Source organism: Rutilus rutilus (genome assembly GCF_951802725.1).
Source record: "Rutilus rutilus genome assembly, chromosome: 10".
Taxonomy (NCBI): domain Eukaryota; kingdom Metazoa; phylum Chordata; class Actinopteri; order Cypriniformes; family Leuciscidae; genus Rutilus; species Rutilus rutilus.
Window position 1 is genome coordinate 24,086,665 of NC_140215.1, and position 17,535 is coordinate 24,104,199.

At 36.8% G+C, this 17,535-nt stretch overlaps 1 protein-coding gene across 1 annotated transcript in view; it reads right to left on the bottom strand.

The window, feature by feature from the left end:
- Nucleotides 1-17,535, bottom strand: part of fer1l6 (fer-1 like family member 6) — a 29,162-nt gene that overhangs the window by 1,481 nt on the left and 10,146 nt on the right. Inside the window, exons 10-41 of the mRNA XM_084420718.1 lie at nucleotides 16,528-16,720; nucleotides 16,056-16,345; nucleotides 15,825-15,933; nucleotides 14,567-14,723; nucleotides 14,345-14,465; nucleotides 13,873-13,973; nucleotides 13,072-13,162; nucleotides 12,700-12,819; nucleotides 12,227-12,379; nucleotides 11,954-12,131; nucleotides 11,712-11,836; nucleotides 10,904-11,038; nucleotides 10,600-10,746; nucleotides 10,315-10,422; nucleotides 9,303-9,464; nucleotides 8,996-9,167; nucleotides 8,228-8,361; nucleotides 7,893-8,015; nucleotides 7,749-7,794; nucleotides 7,597-7,641; nucleotides 6,467-6,543; nucleotides 6,229-6,357; nucleotides 5,998-6,138; nucleotides 5,166-5,293; nucleotides 4,898-5,068; nucleotides 4,673-4,827; nucleotides 4,447-4,589; nucleotides 4,260-4,348; nucleotides 4,069-4,167; nucleotides 3,071-3,312; nucleotides 2,108-2,265; nucleotides 1,728-1,828 (exon numbers count right to left, since the gene is read on the bottom strand). Of these exons, the coding sequence (XP_084276844.1) occupies nucleotides 1,728-1,828; nucleotides 2,108-2,265; nucleotides 3,071-3,312; nucleotides 4,069-4,167; nucleotides 4,260-4,348; nucleotides 4,447-4,589; nucleotides 4,673-4,827; nucleotides 4,898-5,068; nucleotides 5,166-5,293; nucleotides 5,998-6,138; nucleotides 6,229-6,357; nucleotides 6,467-6,543; nucleotides 7,597-7,641; nucleotides 7,749-7,794; nucleotides 7,893-8,015; nucleotides 8,228-8,361; nucleotides 8,996-9,167; nucleotides 9,303-9,464; nucleotides 10,315-10,422; nucleotides 10,600-10,746; nucleotides 10,904-11,038; nucleotides 11,712-11,836; nucleotides 11,954-12,131; nucleotides 12,227-12,379; nucleotides 12,700-12,819; nucleotides 13,072-13,162; nucleotides 13,873-13,973; nucleotides 14,345-14,465; nucleotides 14,567-14,723; nucleotides 15,825-15,933; nucleotides 16,056-16,345; nucleotides 16,528-16,720 (4,343 nt within the window). The remainder of the gene's footprint in view (nucleotides 1-1,727; nucleotides 1,829-2,107; nucleotides 2,266-3,070; nucleotides 3,313-4,068; nucleotides 4,168-4,259; nucleotides 4,349-4,446; nucleotides 4,590-4,672; nucleotides 4,828-4,897; nucleotides 5,069-5,165; nucleotides 5,294-5,997; nucleotides 6,139-6,228; nucleotides 6,358-6,466; nucleotides 6,544-7,596; nucleotides 7,642-7,748; nucleotides 7,795-7,892; nucleotides 8,016-8,227; nucleotides 8,362-8,995; nucleotides 9,168-9,302; nucleotides 9,465-10,314; nucleotides 10,423-10,599; nucleotides 10,747-10,903; nucleotides 11,039-11,711; nucleotides 11,837-11,953; nucleotides 12,132-12,226; nucleotides 12,380-12,699; nucleotides 12,820-13,071; nucleotides 13,163-13,872; nucleotides 13,974-14,344; nucleotides 14,466-14,566; nucleotides 14,724-15,824; nucleotides 15,934-16,055; nucleotides 16,346-16,527; nucleotides 16,721-17,535) is intronic.

The window sequence follows — 17,535 nt, forward strand, 5'->3', positions numbered from 1 at the left end:
CTCAGACGCGTTCATTTACTGAAAGCTACTAGGAAAGCTAGGTAGCCTAACTAAGTTTATTAAATTCATTCACAATATGTACACATTCATTATTGATCTTATTCCTAATACAGGGCCGTAGACAGGACTTTATAATCAAAGAGGTCCTAAATTTAAGGTTGTTAGGGGGTTCACATTTTTTATTTCTCTGATATGTGCATTCCAAGACGTTTGAAGGCCAAAAAAAAGGATATAGAAATAGCTTTAAAACCATGTCAGCGGGCAGTAGATTATTTGTCAATACCTGCTCTCACTTCTCTCAGTCTCCTCATCTTGCCCTGTCTCTTCCCCTCCTAAAGCTGAACTTTTTTAATTTACTGAAGGCTACAAATTGTATTATATTAATTCTCAACATGCACACGTTCATTATTAATCTTGTGCCTAACGTGATGAAAACGGCTTTGTTAATGTTTCTTGTCCCCTCACAATGACAGTAAACTAATTGCATTACATGAGTCACATTACATGGGCCTATTTTCAGTTCAAAATGGCGAAATTCGACAAAAGTATATTCGTTTGCCTGATTATTTTTGTCATTCGTTTCACATTTATGACCTAAAAAAACTGTCAAATGTGAAATGTTTAGTTTAGCAACTTACATCTTATCTCGCACTTGACCGTAAACTCGCTCTGCTCAAATTCGCACTCAGCAGCTTCTGTGAACATAAATCCCACCTACTTTGATTTTATTGGTCATCTCAAATATTCTGACATTGACGAGCAGTGACAGACCAATGAGGCTGAGATGAACACACACACACACACACCCTGTCCTCTGTTTCTGACGTGCGCTCTGCTCGGCGCCGCTGCGGATTGAAGATGAAGAACGTGCTGAATCTGATTATAACAAGACTGAAGCGAACACTATTTCAGATAGCCCGTCGGGCAAGCCGGTTATGCATTTTGGTAGCCCGACTGGAAAACACAATAGCCCCGGGACGTCGGGCTAGCGATTTTGCGAGCCCTGATGTACATATACACAGTACATACAGTAGAACCACCCACACAACCCAAAAACAAACAATTACATTTTTTATATTTTTACTATTATATTTTCTTATTATATAGGCCTATATATTGGCTATTGCCTATATACTAACTGATTGGTAACCCTAGTAATAATGGGAGTGAACCCTAGGTGTTAGAGGGATAGTTCACCCAAAAATTTAATTTCTGTCAATAATTACTCGCCCTTATGTCGTTCCAAACCCGTAAGACTTTCGTTCATCTTCGGAACACAAATGAAGATCTTTTTGATGAAATCTGAGATATTTATGTCTCTCCATTGACAGCTACGCAACTACCACTTTGACGCTTCAAAAAGTTCATAAAGAGATCGTAAAACTAATCCATATGAATTGAGCGGTTTAGTCAAAATGTACTGAGATCGCTTTATATGATGACCAGATTGAATGTAGGCTTTTATTCAGATTTAAACATTGATCAGCGAACATAAACAGAAGCTCAACCGAACCAGCTTGACGCTCGAGAACAAACCTCTAGCAGAAGCGTTATGCAGCTGTCTATGAAGGGACAGAAAACTCTCAGATTTCATCAAAAAGATCTTCATCTGTGTTCCGAAGATGAACGAAAGACTTAGGGGTTTGGAACGACATGAGGGTGAATGATTAATGATAGAAATTTCATTTTTGGGTGAACTATCCCTTTAAGTGTATTAGTCACATTACTTTGGTTTCTCTAAAGGCTCTGGCTCTTTGCGTGCACGGCCCACTGGATTTTTCTCTGCCTCTTCAGCTGTCACCAGGTGGAACTCCGCTTCTACCTTCCCCTATGGAGATAAAACAGTTTAAATACTATAATAGTTTTACTAGGTTACAATATATTTGTGTAAATGTACAGTACTACAGATACTATTGTTTTGTACAGAACAAATGTAAATGGACAATTAAACATGCCTCAATTTATCTCATGTAATTGCATTAAAAATACATAAGTCAAAGTTTCGATTGTCCGTATGCTAGCAAACATGGAGCTATTGTTTAATTATAAAGTTTGGAGCTGTAAAGTTTAATTCACATTTTTCACTGAAATAATTCAATTCACACACTGTGACTTCGCCAGCTTTAATGAAGGGCCACCAGCCTTTGGAGCGTTTCTGCTGAAAGATAGAGATGTTCTCTGTGGTTTCTGTCAGCATTTCCATCTTACAAGCTTTAGCTGATTTGGCTCCACGTGGAAACCCATGCAGGTCCAACTCCACTGAGCCTGAGAAAAAAACTAAAATGACCGTCATCATAGTTTACCCCTTTTGGCAAAGAGTACTGGACAGTATAGGAAGGTGGATCGGCTTGACAATACCCATGTCACCAAGATTGTGCTTATTAGGGGATCAGTCGGTGTTACAGGGAGTTTTGAAATATGATTTTGTGGTTATAAAGGTGGGGGTGATTACAGCTGCTCGAGTGATTCTCTGTGTGTGAAAGGATCCATCTCCTCCAGAGTTTAACAGGTGGAAAGAAAATATGCTGAAAACTGTGTCATATGAAAAATTCTTGGCCAGGATTAATGATGATATGGAGGGTTTTGACAAATCTTGGGGACGTGTTTTTGACTGAGATTGATGGATTTTTTATTAGTGCGCTTCTCTTTGGATAAGTCTATTATTTTTGTGGTGTTACATGTATAGGCACTTGATAATTTGATTTTATTGTACCTTTTTATTTTTATTTTTCTGTCTGTGTTTGTCGGTAGTGGATTTTGATAACAGGCCCAAAAGGCAATTGTGAATTAAGCATATGTCTGGAAGCTGTTTTTTTTTTTTTTTTTTCTGTTATGGGTGTTTTGTTTTAGTTTGTTAAAAAATGTTAAAAATAAATAAAGACTTCAATTATAAAAATTAAAAAAAACGACCGTCATCAAGTATCATTAATATCAAATATTCTGAGCCAAGGTTTCTGCTATTGTAAGCTAGCAGTGCTCCTACAGCACATCAGGAATGACTACAGAGCACTTCTAGGGAGGATGCGATGCACTGCATATAAACACATGTTAAGCAAGAGAGATTTCTTACCCAGGAAGTCATCAGAAGAAAGCCTCTCAAAGTCCCACACCTGCATTACAAGGACTGCAGGGATCTTCTGTTCAGTTTTGTCAAGAGCGTAGATGCTTTCTCGCTTTTGTACCACCAGCACTTTCTCAGCTGGCAGGTAGTTAAAGGGGAACACAAAGCGCCAGTTGAAGTTGCCTTCTCCGGTCAGAGAATTGTAATGGACATCAGTTTCCTGGCCGTCATCTTCAAGACCCTTTAACCACCTGAAGAAAAACATGACATTCCCCAGAATTTTGGTGTTGCAGGAAAAATATTCTCTAATCAAAATGTTATGTATTAGGAATATTAGAAAGCATTCATTAAAAAATATATATTTTTTACAATTAATATACATTTTAAAACATATACAGTTAACCTGCAACAGTTCAGATTCTACACTAGAGTTGCACAAAAAATTGTGGTTGATAAATGTTTTAAAGTTTTGAAGTCTTTCATGCTCACCATGGCTGTGTTTATTTGATAAGAGATACAGTAAAACAGTAATATTGTTAAATATTTTTACAATTTAAAAACAAAAAATCAAATTTTGAAAATGTAATTTATTCCTGTGATGTGATTACTCTGGTCTTCAGTGTCAAATGATCCTTCAGAAATCATTCTAATATGCTGATTTGCTGCACAAGGAACAGTTCTTATAAATATTGAAAACAGTTGTGATGTTTAATATTTAATATATCTTAATATTTTTATGGCAATCCTGATATTTTTTAGAGGATTCTTTGATGAATAGAAAATAGAAACGTTTATTTAAAACCTTCTGTAAATGTTGTAAATGGATTATAAATGTATTCACTGTCACTTTAGATCAATTTAATGAGTCACTGCTGAATAAAAGTATTCATTTCTTTTAAAAAAAGTCTTACTGACCCCAAACTTTTGAACAGTAGTGTATATTGAGAGACTTTTTCAATAAATAAAAAACTAAACATTTTCTGTTAATTGTGATCTACTTATGTTACCCTTTGACGTATATGTCACTTGACTGCTGTCCTGTTATGAAGTTGGTGTCCTCTAGTATTACATCTTCAGTGTTCCAGATAATGATTCTCAGTTCATACCTTTATGAAAAAACAAAAACAAATGATTGGACAAACCACTACTAACTTTACTGCACAACCCAGTGAGATGGTTTTGTGGATCTTCAGTTTACCCTTTGGGTTTGCGAGGGGAAATGTCCACAGGAGGGCCAGGATGAGGCATATCCATTGGAAAAATGTCCACCCACATCTGCAGATGGCCCTGAGGAATATGAAATAGACAACTATTACAATCACTCTCACCTTATGCATTCTATATAGTGCATTAAGGTTACATAAACCTCTAACAACACACATTACCTGGTCTATTCCTGGTTTGTCTTTGAGGTAGAGTGCGCGAGTTTCAATATGCTCTGGGACAAGTTTACAGGCCCCACTGGTCATCTCAGACCACCTGTGCAGCACCTTTAGAGCCAAGTGCTCGTACGACTCCACCATCTGATCTGTGAAGCAGCAGCGGACCCATTGCTCCTTTGGCTATTAATCAACAATCAACATCATGATGTAAACCAAAAGAGTGACATACCTTCATCAGCAAATACCGTTTTCCCTGTGAAGACTTTGTTTCCTATGGTAATGTGTCCTGGAGAAAACTGAGGGTTGTCCAGTCTGTTTTCTTTGCAAAGCTTAATCAACAGGTCCGTTGGCTTGATGCAGTCCCTCCATGCATTATAACCCTCACTAGGTGACATGAGATCATCAATTGACGCAGAGTGGGCATCAAACTGGATGTTACAATATAAATACTCACATGGCATATTCAGAAGGCAGACCGCAGGTAGCTCGATGCCTGCTGTAAAAACGGTTCTCCAAATCGATCTGTGTTTCTCCAATTAAATCATCCCCACCGACAGTGTCATAGTCATAGATGAGAATATTTAGCAGGGATTCCTTGGGGAAAGTGGCTTGAAATTCAAAGGATCTGAGCGGGAGAGGTAGATCGAGAGATAATGAACCTCAATGAAATGAGCAGTTAAAAGAATTTCAAAGTGAATTTCTTAATCATTGTGCTTGTTCACCTTCCAAACACGGGGTTGAGCTGCTTTGGGATGTAATTGACTCTGTCTTTGATCTCAGTTTTCCCAAGTTTCAGCACTATGTAAGGGTCTGCTTTGCCATCTGGATCCGCAGGGTGCAGGTTGAAGGCCTTAACATGCAGAATGACGACAAATGACTGTATAATCTGGTGGTCACCCCTGTTGAACACCCCAAAGACCAGCAAAGCTGCTCACCAACATTTGTTGATGCTCATAAATCAAACACAAATCAACAATTTGGGGTTGGTAAGATTTTTGAATGTTTTTGAAAGAACTCTCTTGTGCTTGCAAAGGCTGCATTTATTTGATTAAAAATACAGTAAAAAAGATTTTGAAATTCTGATGCACTCCTGTGATGGTAAAGTGGAATTTTCAGTCACACAATCATTCAGAAAAATCATTCTAATATGCTGATTTGCTGCTCTAGAAGCATTTCTTATTATTATCACTGAATGAAAATTCAAATAAAGAAGCATTTATTTGAAATATAAATATTTTGTAACATTATAAATGTCTTTAGTGTCACTTTTGGTCAATTTAATGCATCCTTCCCCCCCCCCAAAAAAAGGGAATTACTTTCTCTGTTCTTGTTCTGGTCAACTAGCCAAACCAGAAATAACTAAAATCCACTGTGAACCAGCATGGAAATCCATGCTGTTACCTTTTTTTCAGTGACACTAGATCCATTGAAATGCATAAACAAAACAGTTGTCAACTGTTGTCAACAAATGACCAAAAGTAAAAATTACCAAAAACCCACCAACAAGCAAGTCAGTTTGCATCAATATTCCTGTATAATAAAAAAGGCACTTACTGCAACTATGTATACGCGGATCAGGACCTCTACTGCAGTGTTTGGAGGAATACCCTGGTTTATTTTAAACTGCCCAGAATCCAAATATCCATCCTCCTCCTCGTCATCTACTTCTGGTAGTTTGCACAGACAAAACCTGCCCTAATGATGCAAACAATAATGGGAATTCTGTGACCTGGATCTTAAAAAGCCTCCATGTATGTTATAGTCCTACATGCGAAACCAGTTTACCTTGAACTTCCCGACAAATCTCTCATAAGCAGAGCCGTCCTCCTCATTGGCCTTTCCTCGATAGAGTTCAAAGGTTTTTACCCAGTCGTCAAAAGGCCCAAACTCCGCCTCTAGCTCTTTGTCATACACCTGGAGTGATTAAAAAAGTGAGACTGCACGTCTGTTTGCTGAATAAATACAAATGTAATGTATAGACAGTATTTGCAGCGAAACCAAGCATTGTATTGACACATTTTACCTGTAATGATGCAAGCCTGGGCTGTTCTATCACACTCTTGTAATTCATCTCCTTTTTCTTTTCCTTAAGACCTGATGCTAAAGATACCATAGAAAATAACATATCAAAATTACTTGCACACAGTCTGTTAAGGGAAACAGTTTTTAAGAGATTAAAAGTAGATTAAAGCCGCAAATAAATATGCTATTATCACTTCCACCAAAGAGCAATTTAAGTGTCTAGCACAACCAAAACAAACCAACCGACTAACAACTTCCCAATGTACTGTCAAAACCATGAAACATTGATTTTTTATATATATTATAACCCTCACCATGCACAACACATTTAAACTGCAAAATTATTAAGCTGTTATACACTACCGTTCAAACGATTGGGTTCAGCAAGATTTTTTTTTTTTAAAGACGAGAAATTAATACTTTTATTCAGCAAGGAAGCTTTGAATTGATCAAAAGTGACAGTAAAGACATCTATAATGTTACAAAAAATATTCCTCAAATAAATGCTGTTCTTTTGAACTTTCTATTCATCAAAGAATCCTTAATTAAATGCATCATGGTTTCCACAAAATATTAAGCAGCGCAACTGTTTTTAACATGATAATAATACAAAATCGGCATATTAGAATGATTTCTGAAGGATCATGTGACACTGAAGACTGGAGTAATGATGCTGAAAATTCTGCTTTGCCATTATAGGAATAAATTACATTTTAAAATATATTAAAATAGAAAATTGTTTATTTTAAATGATAATATTTAACAATATTTCCTGTGTTTGTTGCCTTGCGAGCAAGAGACTTCTTTCATATACTTAAAATTATAATAATAATAATAATAACAACAACAACAACTCGCAACGACCCGGCCCCAAACTTTTGAATGGTAGTGTATGTGCACAAAACCGCTTAAATAGAGGTGCAGATCTGGGCACAGTGGGATTGCAAAATGTTGTGTGATCTCTTGTAAGCAGCATTTACTGAAGTTTTAAATGACTATGTGGACTATTTAATTCCATTCACATTTTTATGCTAATGCACAGTTTGCATAGGGAACAAAACACTCTGCAATCCTGTTGACCGCAGCAAAGGAGGAGGGCCAAGCAATGGACAGCCTCCCAATCATTCTTACCCAGATTGATCAATCCTTCGGAAATAATGTTCTCCAGAGGAGTTACTGAAATACATCATAATGTGGGCATGTTTGACTAAAGCTGGAACATGATGTATCTACATGATCCAGAAGACAAGACTGATTCTGGAATAAACTCAGATTTCACTTACTATTTTCAAAGAGCAGTGGAAATGGATTGTTTTCTTTTTGCTTTGCCTAAGAAAGAAGATGTGGTACAAAACAACTAGTTAGCAAAAAACTAAAGCAAGACAAATAAAACCATCTGCTGCTTACAAACATGTTTAGAAGTTTACCAGTTGGATCTTCTGCATTGATGCATAGTATTTCGACCACCAATCAATGACGTTATCAGCAGACTCATCAGCCGTGGTGCGTTTCTTCCTTTTAGTAGATCTTCGTTTGCTCTTCTTCGACACCTGGAATTGACAAAATGTTTTATAGTACGTTAGTGGTGTGTGCATGTGCTTATATGCTTCTACTTGCACATATGTATTTTCAGAAATTAGGGGCATAGATTAAACTGGAGGGAAAAGCTGGACATTTGAGTTACATATTTGACAATATAGGTGGTAATATTCACAATCTGAGGTTCTCTCAAAATGTTTAGTTTATCAAACTAAAAACAAACCTCCTTGTCCTTGAATTCCTGGAAGTCTGGCTCAGTTTTGGAGGGAGAGCGGATTATCTCCTCCTGCTCTATTTCTATTGCGATCTCCACGTTTGGCGGTGGCACAACACTTTGCTGCAGAGACAGCTGAGCCACTACAGGCAAAAAGTAAACCATACTTTTAATTAGATTTAGGCAATCACTATTATTAAATGCTCAGATTCACTGAGGAATTTTCTCTTCAAGGTTTAGGGATTTAATAAAACTACATATACTACATACTAACATATGTTTGAGCAGAGTTGAAACAAAATTCTGCGGGATTGAGCATCCCTGCCCGAGACCAATATATTATATTATCGCCTGGTTTCACAGACAAGGCTTTAGCCAAGTCCCAGACTAAAATGCATGCTTGAGCTGTTTTAACTGAAAGAAACTTGCACTGACATATCTTAAAATATGTCAGTGCCATTGTTTTGTCACAAGATGCACACCAGTAATGTTTTCTTTCTTAGGCATGTTTATAAAAGCTACTTAAATGCCCTAATTGAACTAAGGCCTAACCCTGGGTTAATCTAATCCCTGTCTGTGAAAACAGGCCTGTATGTTATTGTGGGCTCTGAATCATAATATTTTCCCAAGACATTAAGCATTTGGTACTAGTTGTATTGGTTAGACAGTTAGATTTTTTTGTTGAAGAAATCTGATGTTCAGAAATTAATGTAGAGTTGTGGTCTCTGTTTATTTTTCATTTATTAGGGCTGTTATTGTGACTGTAGCGCGCATTACCTGCTATGTTTCTGGGCTCCGGTTGGGGCTGTTGGATCGGTAAAGGGACGTGTTTGAAAAATGCCAAGTTGTTGATCATATGACTACCCACAAGTGTGCTCCGACCAAAGGCCCTCCAGTCCACCACTGTGATGGTAAGAGGAGGGAGGAGGTGTTCGTCTTCAGGCAGCTCCTACAGACAGACAACAGCGGCCAGACATGCTGAGATCAGCAGAAGATCAAGTGATGATCACATGAGCAAAGCGATGGGGACGACACCATACGAGTCAACATTAAACAGAATCTGTTGTTGTAGCAGTTGACTAACCACATCAAAGGCATCCACGAGTATGGTGAAGTTCGGGTTTTTCTTGTAACTCTGTATCACTGAGGAGTTGACGCCTGCTCCTGCACACTTGATAAAAACTTGGGGCCGATCGACAGATAAGAGCTGAACCTTTTTCAGTTCTCTGAGGCCCCAGAACAAAACCTGCAGTGCACGTAAATACAAACTCAACAACACTTGTATTCAAAGTACAGACAAAACACACACTAATAGTGTACACTGAAAAAGCTACACTGATTTACTTGAAACGGTAGATCTATGTTACACTTGACAAAATACACATTACAAATTAAAATTTTAAAAACTAGAGTGACACCTAATAAGTGAGACCTGGTATATAGAAAACAGGGCTATTTCCAACTATTACCATGCAGTTTTGCCTATGGGTGAAAACACTGTTCAGATGAGAGGTTTTTAAAAGATGCCTATAAAGCTAAAACGAATTCACAAGACTTTTGGGAAATGGTAGTTGAGTCGAGATATAGTGGTTTGACAACAGCAGAAAAAGCTCTGACTAAAAAAAGGTTTCAGAAGTAGATGTCACACGTTGACGCATGAAAGATGTTTAGACTTATACAGTGTAGTGTACTGGTGGAGTTAAACCTGAATTATTTAAATCTTTCCGTAATTAAACTGTAATTTTCCATTACGGTTAAAATAAATAAATATATAAAATCAATAGTTTATGAATGATTTTTAAGAATAATGATGGGCTTAGAATTCAAATGACTAACAACCACCAATCTCTCTTAAAAAAAAAACATAAATAAAGCATTTATGATCAATGTATGAAATAAAATGGCTCCAAAAATACAAATCTCACTCTATGAAAAGATAAGCAATATGTTTAAATCAATTCACTGCTTGAAATCTATGCATTTTTACAGCTGTCAGCTAAACTAAAGAACAATGCAATGTGCTTTCATAAGAATGGTCATGAAGTGTTTTGCTTTTTTGTACTTTACATATAGACTATAAGATATAGATTGTGCACCTCAATTCTGTACTTGCAGAGAACAGGCCGGATGTATGAAGGTACAGGGATAACCCCTCCATCTGGCTCATCTAAATCAGGGAGAGTGTGTTCTCCTGACTCTGAGATCTACAGCATCATGGGTAAGACAAATAGCAGACACCATATAAGTTTCTGCGTCAGTAGAACACACATAACTCATTTTTCATATTAGTAGCAGTAGTAGTAATAATAGTAATAAATAACTGATTCAACCACATCTGTAAATGCATATTACTGTCATGTATTGGGGTTTTAAGACTGGACCTGAATGAGTTCAAAGGCTCCCAGTATGTCTCCTCCTGACAGGCCGCCACAGAACAATGGACTGTACTGCAGCTGAGGAGGGACGTATCGCTCCTCTGACAGTTTGACTACAGGAACAGCCACTGTCGACCCCAGGTACTCTATACCCTGGAGAGAGCAAACCATTGTGCTTCAGGTCACAGCATTTAATACAGATTGAGAAATAAAAAAAAAAAAAAAAAAAAAGCTGCATATCAAGCTTCAGAACCATTAGAGAAGTGCTATATTTGTGGTCTGTATACTTAGGTGAATGTGCTTTCCTTACCACTGCATCATCATCATACACTTCAATCACAACTAGCGGTGGCTCCTGGACTATTTCGTTAAGACCTCCATACAGAGACACGTTATTTATCAGGATCAGCTGATTCCACGTGGGAGTCAATGTTTGCTTGATGATCTGAAAAATTACAATTTAACATTATAAGATTATTTGCTTTGTGCCAATTTTATCTTTAGTGACGAATTATCCAGAATCAAAAGGAGTATTTGTAAAATATGTGCTCTCAAGTTTCTATACATTTTCTAAAATGTACTTTGACAACCGATTCACTAACTTAACTGATGTCTACTTTCTGTACCTCAAAACCTTGCACTTTTTTTTATAGAACCAAAGTAATATTCTGCTCATATATATGAAGAGTTCAGATGCAAAAGCCTCTAAGTGCCATCTGACATTTTCTTCTAGAATGATCATTTTTATCAATCTCGTATATTTAAGTTCAGTAATTTCACTTAAATGCCAATGAAAATTACCTATTCATTGACATTTAAGTGAAATTACTGAACTTAAATATACGAGCTTGACAAAAATGATCATTCTAGAAGAAAATTTCAGATGGCACTTAGCATCAGCTTTTTGATCAAACAAATGCAGGTTTGATGGCTCATCAAGCCTGCATTTGTTTGATCAAAAAGCTGAATTTTCATCAGCCATTACTGCAGTCTTCAGTGTCACATGATCCTTCAGAAATCATTCTAATATGCTGAATTGATACCATATTAGTGGTGCAGTCAACAGGTTAATCTATCAATTTTTTGCCAAGAATGTCATCACATAAACTCATGCTTACACCAGTGCTTTGGCTATTGGACAGAAAAGACACCCAGGCGAAGGGGTCTGAGAGGCCAGTGTTGTCTGCTGCGATGAGACCACGAGCCTGGTACATATGAGCCCTCAGCTGGAACATGTGCTTCTCTGTATACCAACAACAACCAGGGCCAAACAGCAAGACAACATGTCAATCAGTGTCTTATACAGAGAAAAATCTCTCTTTCTAGCAACATTAGAGTGCTGAGCAGTGAGCAATCTTGCCTGTGTACAGTAAATACTCAGGAGGAGGGCCAGTCCTCTCTTCAGAAGAGATGCCTTCCAGCTCAAAGCCTGATGGGAGATCCTTAAACATGTGGGATGAATCTCTGCACGGTCCCAGCCATAAGTACACATCAAGTTTAGCCTGGACGGTCCACCCCGGTCCACGCTTCCCCGGAGGCTGAACAACACATTTTTATGAATATGTAATGAATGTTTCCTTTTAAAAGTTAGAAGTTAAAGCCATAGCTTATCATATGATATCAGAGTTCAGACCTTGAGGAACAGGGTCTTGATCTTCCCACAGTCTCTGCCTCTCTGATCTGGGGTTTCAGAGAAGAGCAGATGACGAGCAGGGATTCTGGCATACGCCAGACGCTTGTTATTACTGACCAGACACACAAACACGTCTGGTAAAGTGTGTTGAGGCTGAGACAGGCGTGAGATGAAGAGGAATATTAGTAATAATAGTCTTACGGGTAACAATTTTAAGGTGACGAAGTTACACGTTTCTACATGTACTTACTATAGTAATAACAGTAAATTATGGATAATTACAAGTAATTCACTCAAAACCACACCCTAACTGTAACTCTACAGTAAGTAGTACATGAAGTTAATTAATATTACTCACTGCTTATTTAAGAAAGTATAATGTAACTATGTCACCTTAAAATTAAGTGTAACCGTACATTATACATATGAGTGTTCAAGGATTTGTAAATAACATAATGAAACAAAATAACAACCTCTTCCACCAGAAATCTCAGTTTCTTTTTAATTTTCTGGACTTCAAGCAGCATCTCTTTTACAGTCAAAGATCTCCTCTTGGGCTCAAGGAGTCCTCCTGCTACTTCAGTCATACTCTCCTGAAGAGCAGCAAATAAAACCAAAGATTAGTCAAATATACATACACTACCAGTCAAACATTTAAATACACTTGATACAATTTATGTTCTAATGATTTAAAAAAATCTTTTTAATTTAAAGGCATCTACCTAAATGCTTGATATTGGTTTTGTAGACAAATATAAATTGCAATGAATTCCATTACATTTTCTATAACATTTTGGTGTTGAAATAAATGAGTTATGAGGACTAAATGCCATAAAGAGACCCACCAGCTCCTGTTTGCACAGAGTGAGCCTCTTTTTGTCCAGTAAGGTCAAGTCGCTTCCCTTCACCTTCTTTTCAGCAAATGCAATAAACTCCCTGCAATAAACATACTGTTACATCCAGCATAAACATACTTGGGATACAGCTATAGAATTTCATTAATGAAGCGTTTATAAAGGGTTAGTTCACCCAAAAATTAATCTACTTAACCTCTGGTTTTTCAATCTGAATGACTTTCTTTCTTCTGTGGACCACAAAAGAAGAATGTTTCCAACTGTTTTTGTCCATACAATGAATGTCAATGTGGTTTAATGTTGTTTTAGACCCCACTGACTTTCTTTTTCATTGTATATTGACCAAAAAAATATATATATAAGAAAAAGAAAAAAAGAACTGGACCACAGACGAAAGTAAGTTATACAGGTTTGGAAAGACATGAGGGTGAGTAAATGATAATGACAGAACTTACATTTTTGGGTGAACTATTATTTTAAAGGTCTCAAAAACAATTTTCTTTTTATTATCTTGTAAAATAAAGCCCTTTGTTGTACTATGAAAACAGTGTAATTTTCTGAATGCAGAACTTCCTAAATTGATACAACAGTGACACCTATTGGGTGTTCAGAAACTTAGTTCACCCTGTCACGTTATAAGGTACAAAACTAGAACAAAAAAACTTTAATAGACCTATTTTAAGGGGACCTCAGGGGAAAATATTTAAAATAATTGCCTACTAAATTTAAACCCTTTGACCCCTACTAATTGCAAAAAGTGGATTATGGGTTCTGTTTTATCTTCAGACCTACCTGGCATCTCTTCTGAATTCCCGAAGAACATGGTGCATGAGAGTCCACGCCTCTGGAGACAACTTTTTATCCAAATCTGCCACCTTAGCGATTCCTTCCTCCTAGGGGAAGGGATAGTAAACCCAAAAAGTTACATTTTGTCATCACTTATTCATCCTCAAGTTGTTCTAAACCTGTAATAGGTTTCAGGAAATATCTTAAAGAATGTTGGTAATCAAACAGTTGACGGTAGCCAATGACTTCCATAGTAGGGGAAAAAATACTATGGAAGACTATAGCTAACTGTCTGGTTACCAACATTCTTTAAAATATCTTCTTTCGTGTCCAACAGAAGAAAGAAATTCATACAGGTTTGGAGAACATGAGGGTGAGTCAATGACAATTTTTATTTTTCGCTGAACTATCCCTTTAATTGAAAATAACCACATGAACTACAAACTAATAACACGGCAATGTAATAAGGCTCACATACAAACATCAGGGCAATAGTGTCCAGCATGTTGGCGTGATGGAGTCGGTAAGCTCGATCCTCCCAGCTGCTATAAACATGCACACAGGGCTTTTGCGCTGTGATGGGCAAGTGCATGTAGTGCCTGCACAAAACAAGATTATGGGTCCAGTTTGGCTCATGAATAAAGTATTTCCCATTATTTAATTAAAGTATAAATGTGTTAGTGTTGTTTGATCTGAGCACCTCTGTGCATCTCCGAAAAGAGGTCTCTCTGGTGTTGTAGTGGATTTGCACGTCATTGTTGCTGCGGTGTCCAGAAGAGGAGTGGTAACCGACACATCTTCAAGCCTTTTCTTTGAAGGAGGAGGTGCAGCGCCGTCAATGAAGTTCCCAAAGTTACCTGAATAAACAAGTACACATTTAAAGGGGTCATATTATACCATCATATTGTTGTTAGTTCTCCAGGTGTTATGTAATAATGACATCTATCATGCATTCTTAAAATATTAAATGTTTTGGTTGCACTTTATTTTACAGTATGTCTACTTGCATGTACTTATCTAAGAAAATACTGGTAATATAAGGTAACTACACAGGTTAAGGTTAGGTTTAAGTGTAGGTTCAGGGTTAGTACCTAGTTATTCATACCCCCACTTCTAAAATCAATCAATAACAATATCATAATTCTGAGAATCTATTCAAATGACAGTTAGTACATTCAGTGTTGGGTGTAATGTATTACAAAGTAATTAATTGCTGTAATTTAGTTACTTTTCCCTTGACAATTAACTTAACTTTTCTGCAATTTAATGAGTTACTTCTAATGTAATACCATGAAATATTGTATAGACTATTCTATATAAAGCAATTTTACATTTTTGTATTTAACACCACAATTTAACATCTAATGTTAAAATGTGTTTTTAAATGTAACCTTCTCCCTTTAAAAAGTTTGGTCAGTTCAAGAAATTGTTTTTGCAATTTAATATAATCTTTTTGAAATAATTAAAAAAACAGTTTCATGTCTATCATTGTATTGTTCAACTGGTCGAGGTTGATATGTGATTTAGAAAGTAATTAGTAATAAGTACTGCAATACTTTTTAGAGAGAGTAATTAGTACAGTAATATAATTACACAGTTGAGGTTGTAATTACTAGCTAGTAATTAATTACTTTTTTAGAGTAACTTACCAAACACTGAGTACATTCGTTTTTTTATTTTTAAGTAATTTATCTATCCCACATATTGTGTGCAACTATGTTACCACATGATTTACAAATGACACTCAAAAAGAGATGTATCCAACAAGCTCAACTGTTTAACCCTGTTACCAAAGTTACTTAATGAAAAATTGAATGAACGAAAAAAAATCTGAAGATTAAGCAAACTACCATGACCAGAAAAAAATTAAACAGTTAAAGAGTTTCAGACCCTATTTTGAACCGATTTGTGGAAGGTGCCATTTATGTTGTTGAATGTGTAAATCCTGTTATGTTTACCAATGGTGAACTCAAGGGAGATGGGTCTATCACCGATTCTTCTGTCAATCATGGAAGCCTCGAACACACAGCCAAAGAGCAGGAAGGTTTCCATGTCTTCATCATTTATCTAAATGCAAGTTAAACAATGACTTGGGTAGCTTCAATATAATGGAAATGTATGTACAAAGGATGGAAAAAACCTGGCAGATTAAAAAATGGAGTAAAAAGGAGAGTGACTGCTGTAAACACCTTCTGTATGGGCTCCACTGGCATCACTTCAGGTCCTATATTTTTGGACTTTTCCTCGTCACCTCCTGCCTTCCCTCCCTTGGTATCTTTCGGACTGATCTTTGAAAACAGGGATTTAGATTCAGCACCTCCAGACAGGATCTCCACACCGAGTTCTATGTAAACCCTGCCTCTGTAGGACACCCCCTCTCCAACACCCTCGTTCAGCTCCTGGCTGTCGTCCACCAGAGTGGAATTACGAAGTGAGCCGTAAAGGTTGATCCATGCCGGTCCGAATGTGGGCAGGAAACCTTGGGAAGAGCAATGAATGATGAAAGAATATGGTATTGGTAACTACCATCATTTGGATTTGATATTTTGTATATTGTTTTTCTAATACAATAATATTCAGACATTTTTAAATATGACCACGGTATATGTAAAAATAATTTGAAACTACTACTTTTTTTAACAATGTAATGAAATGGCGAACCATTGTCTCCATCATTGTCGTTTGAGATGGTGTGCAGATCAATGTAATGCGTCCCAATAGCCACATCGTTCATGCTTCCCTCATCCAGAACCCGAAATTTCAGTCTTTGACACAGTGGTGGAAACATCTCCTTAAACACCACTTGCTCGTTCCATACTGGTTCTGCTGTGCTCTTCTGAGTAGACGTCCTGCCCTTTCAATCATGAAAGAAAAAAAAGCGTCAGAAAGACATTTGTATATGTCTATGCAACTTTGCATATTTCTATCATATGGCATTGCTGTCGAAGACTAATTAGCTGATGAAGCGGATTTACTTATTGTAGAGTTAAAGAAAGGTATCATGATAATTTGAAGCGGATGTCATAAAAATATCAGTAGACAGGGAATATTTTAAAACGAGCAGTTCATTCATTAATCCATAAGATTTTACCTTCATGTTGTGGAAATACAAACCGGAAGACAGAACACAACAAGCGTGCCACGCTGAAAATTCGCGATACATAACTCAAGGTACATAATACTGAAAAAAAAAAAAAAAAAAAAAAAAAAACAACCTGCCAAAAGCACAGGTCGTTCACACAGGGTCGCATTTATTCAAACATGGGGAACGCTGCGCAGCAAAGGGGAAAGAACACATGAATTGTAGCCTATCTCAGGGCAAACATGTGAATGTTCACGGTGCATTTTATGCAAACAACTCTAATCGTAGTTGTAACTCTATATTTACAGTAGGCATAATTGTCATTGAGTATGCGTATGCAGCATGAGTCAAATACGATCTTCTGTTCGTGAACAGTTGTATTTCATTCATTAGTCTGATAGTAATATGGCTCAGTGTTCGAATTGAGTCAAAGGTCTTGGGGGGTCCCCACCCCCCCCAAAAAAAACTAAAAACTTATAATATACATATTTGTATTTATTTATTTCAAATAATAATATAATTTACTTTACTTGTGAATTTCATTTACTTTGTGTGTTTCATAACATGTTTTTGCAGCTGAGCATTTA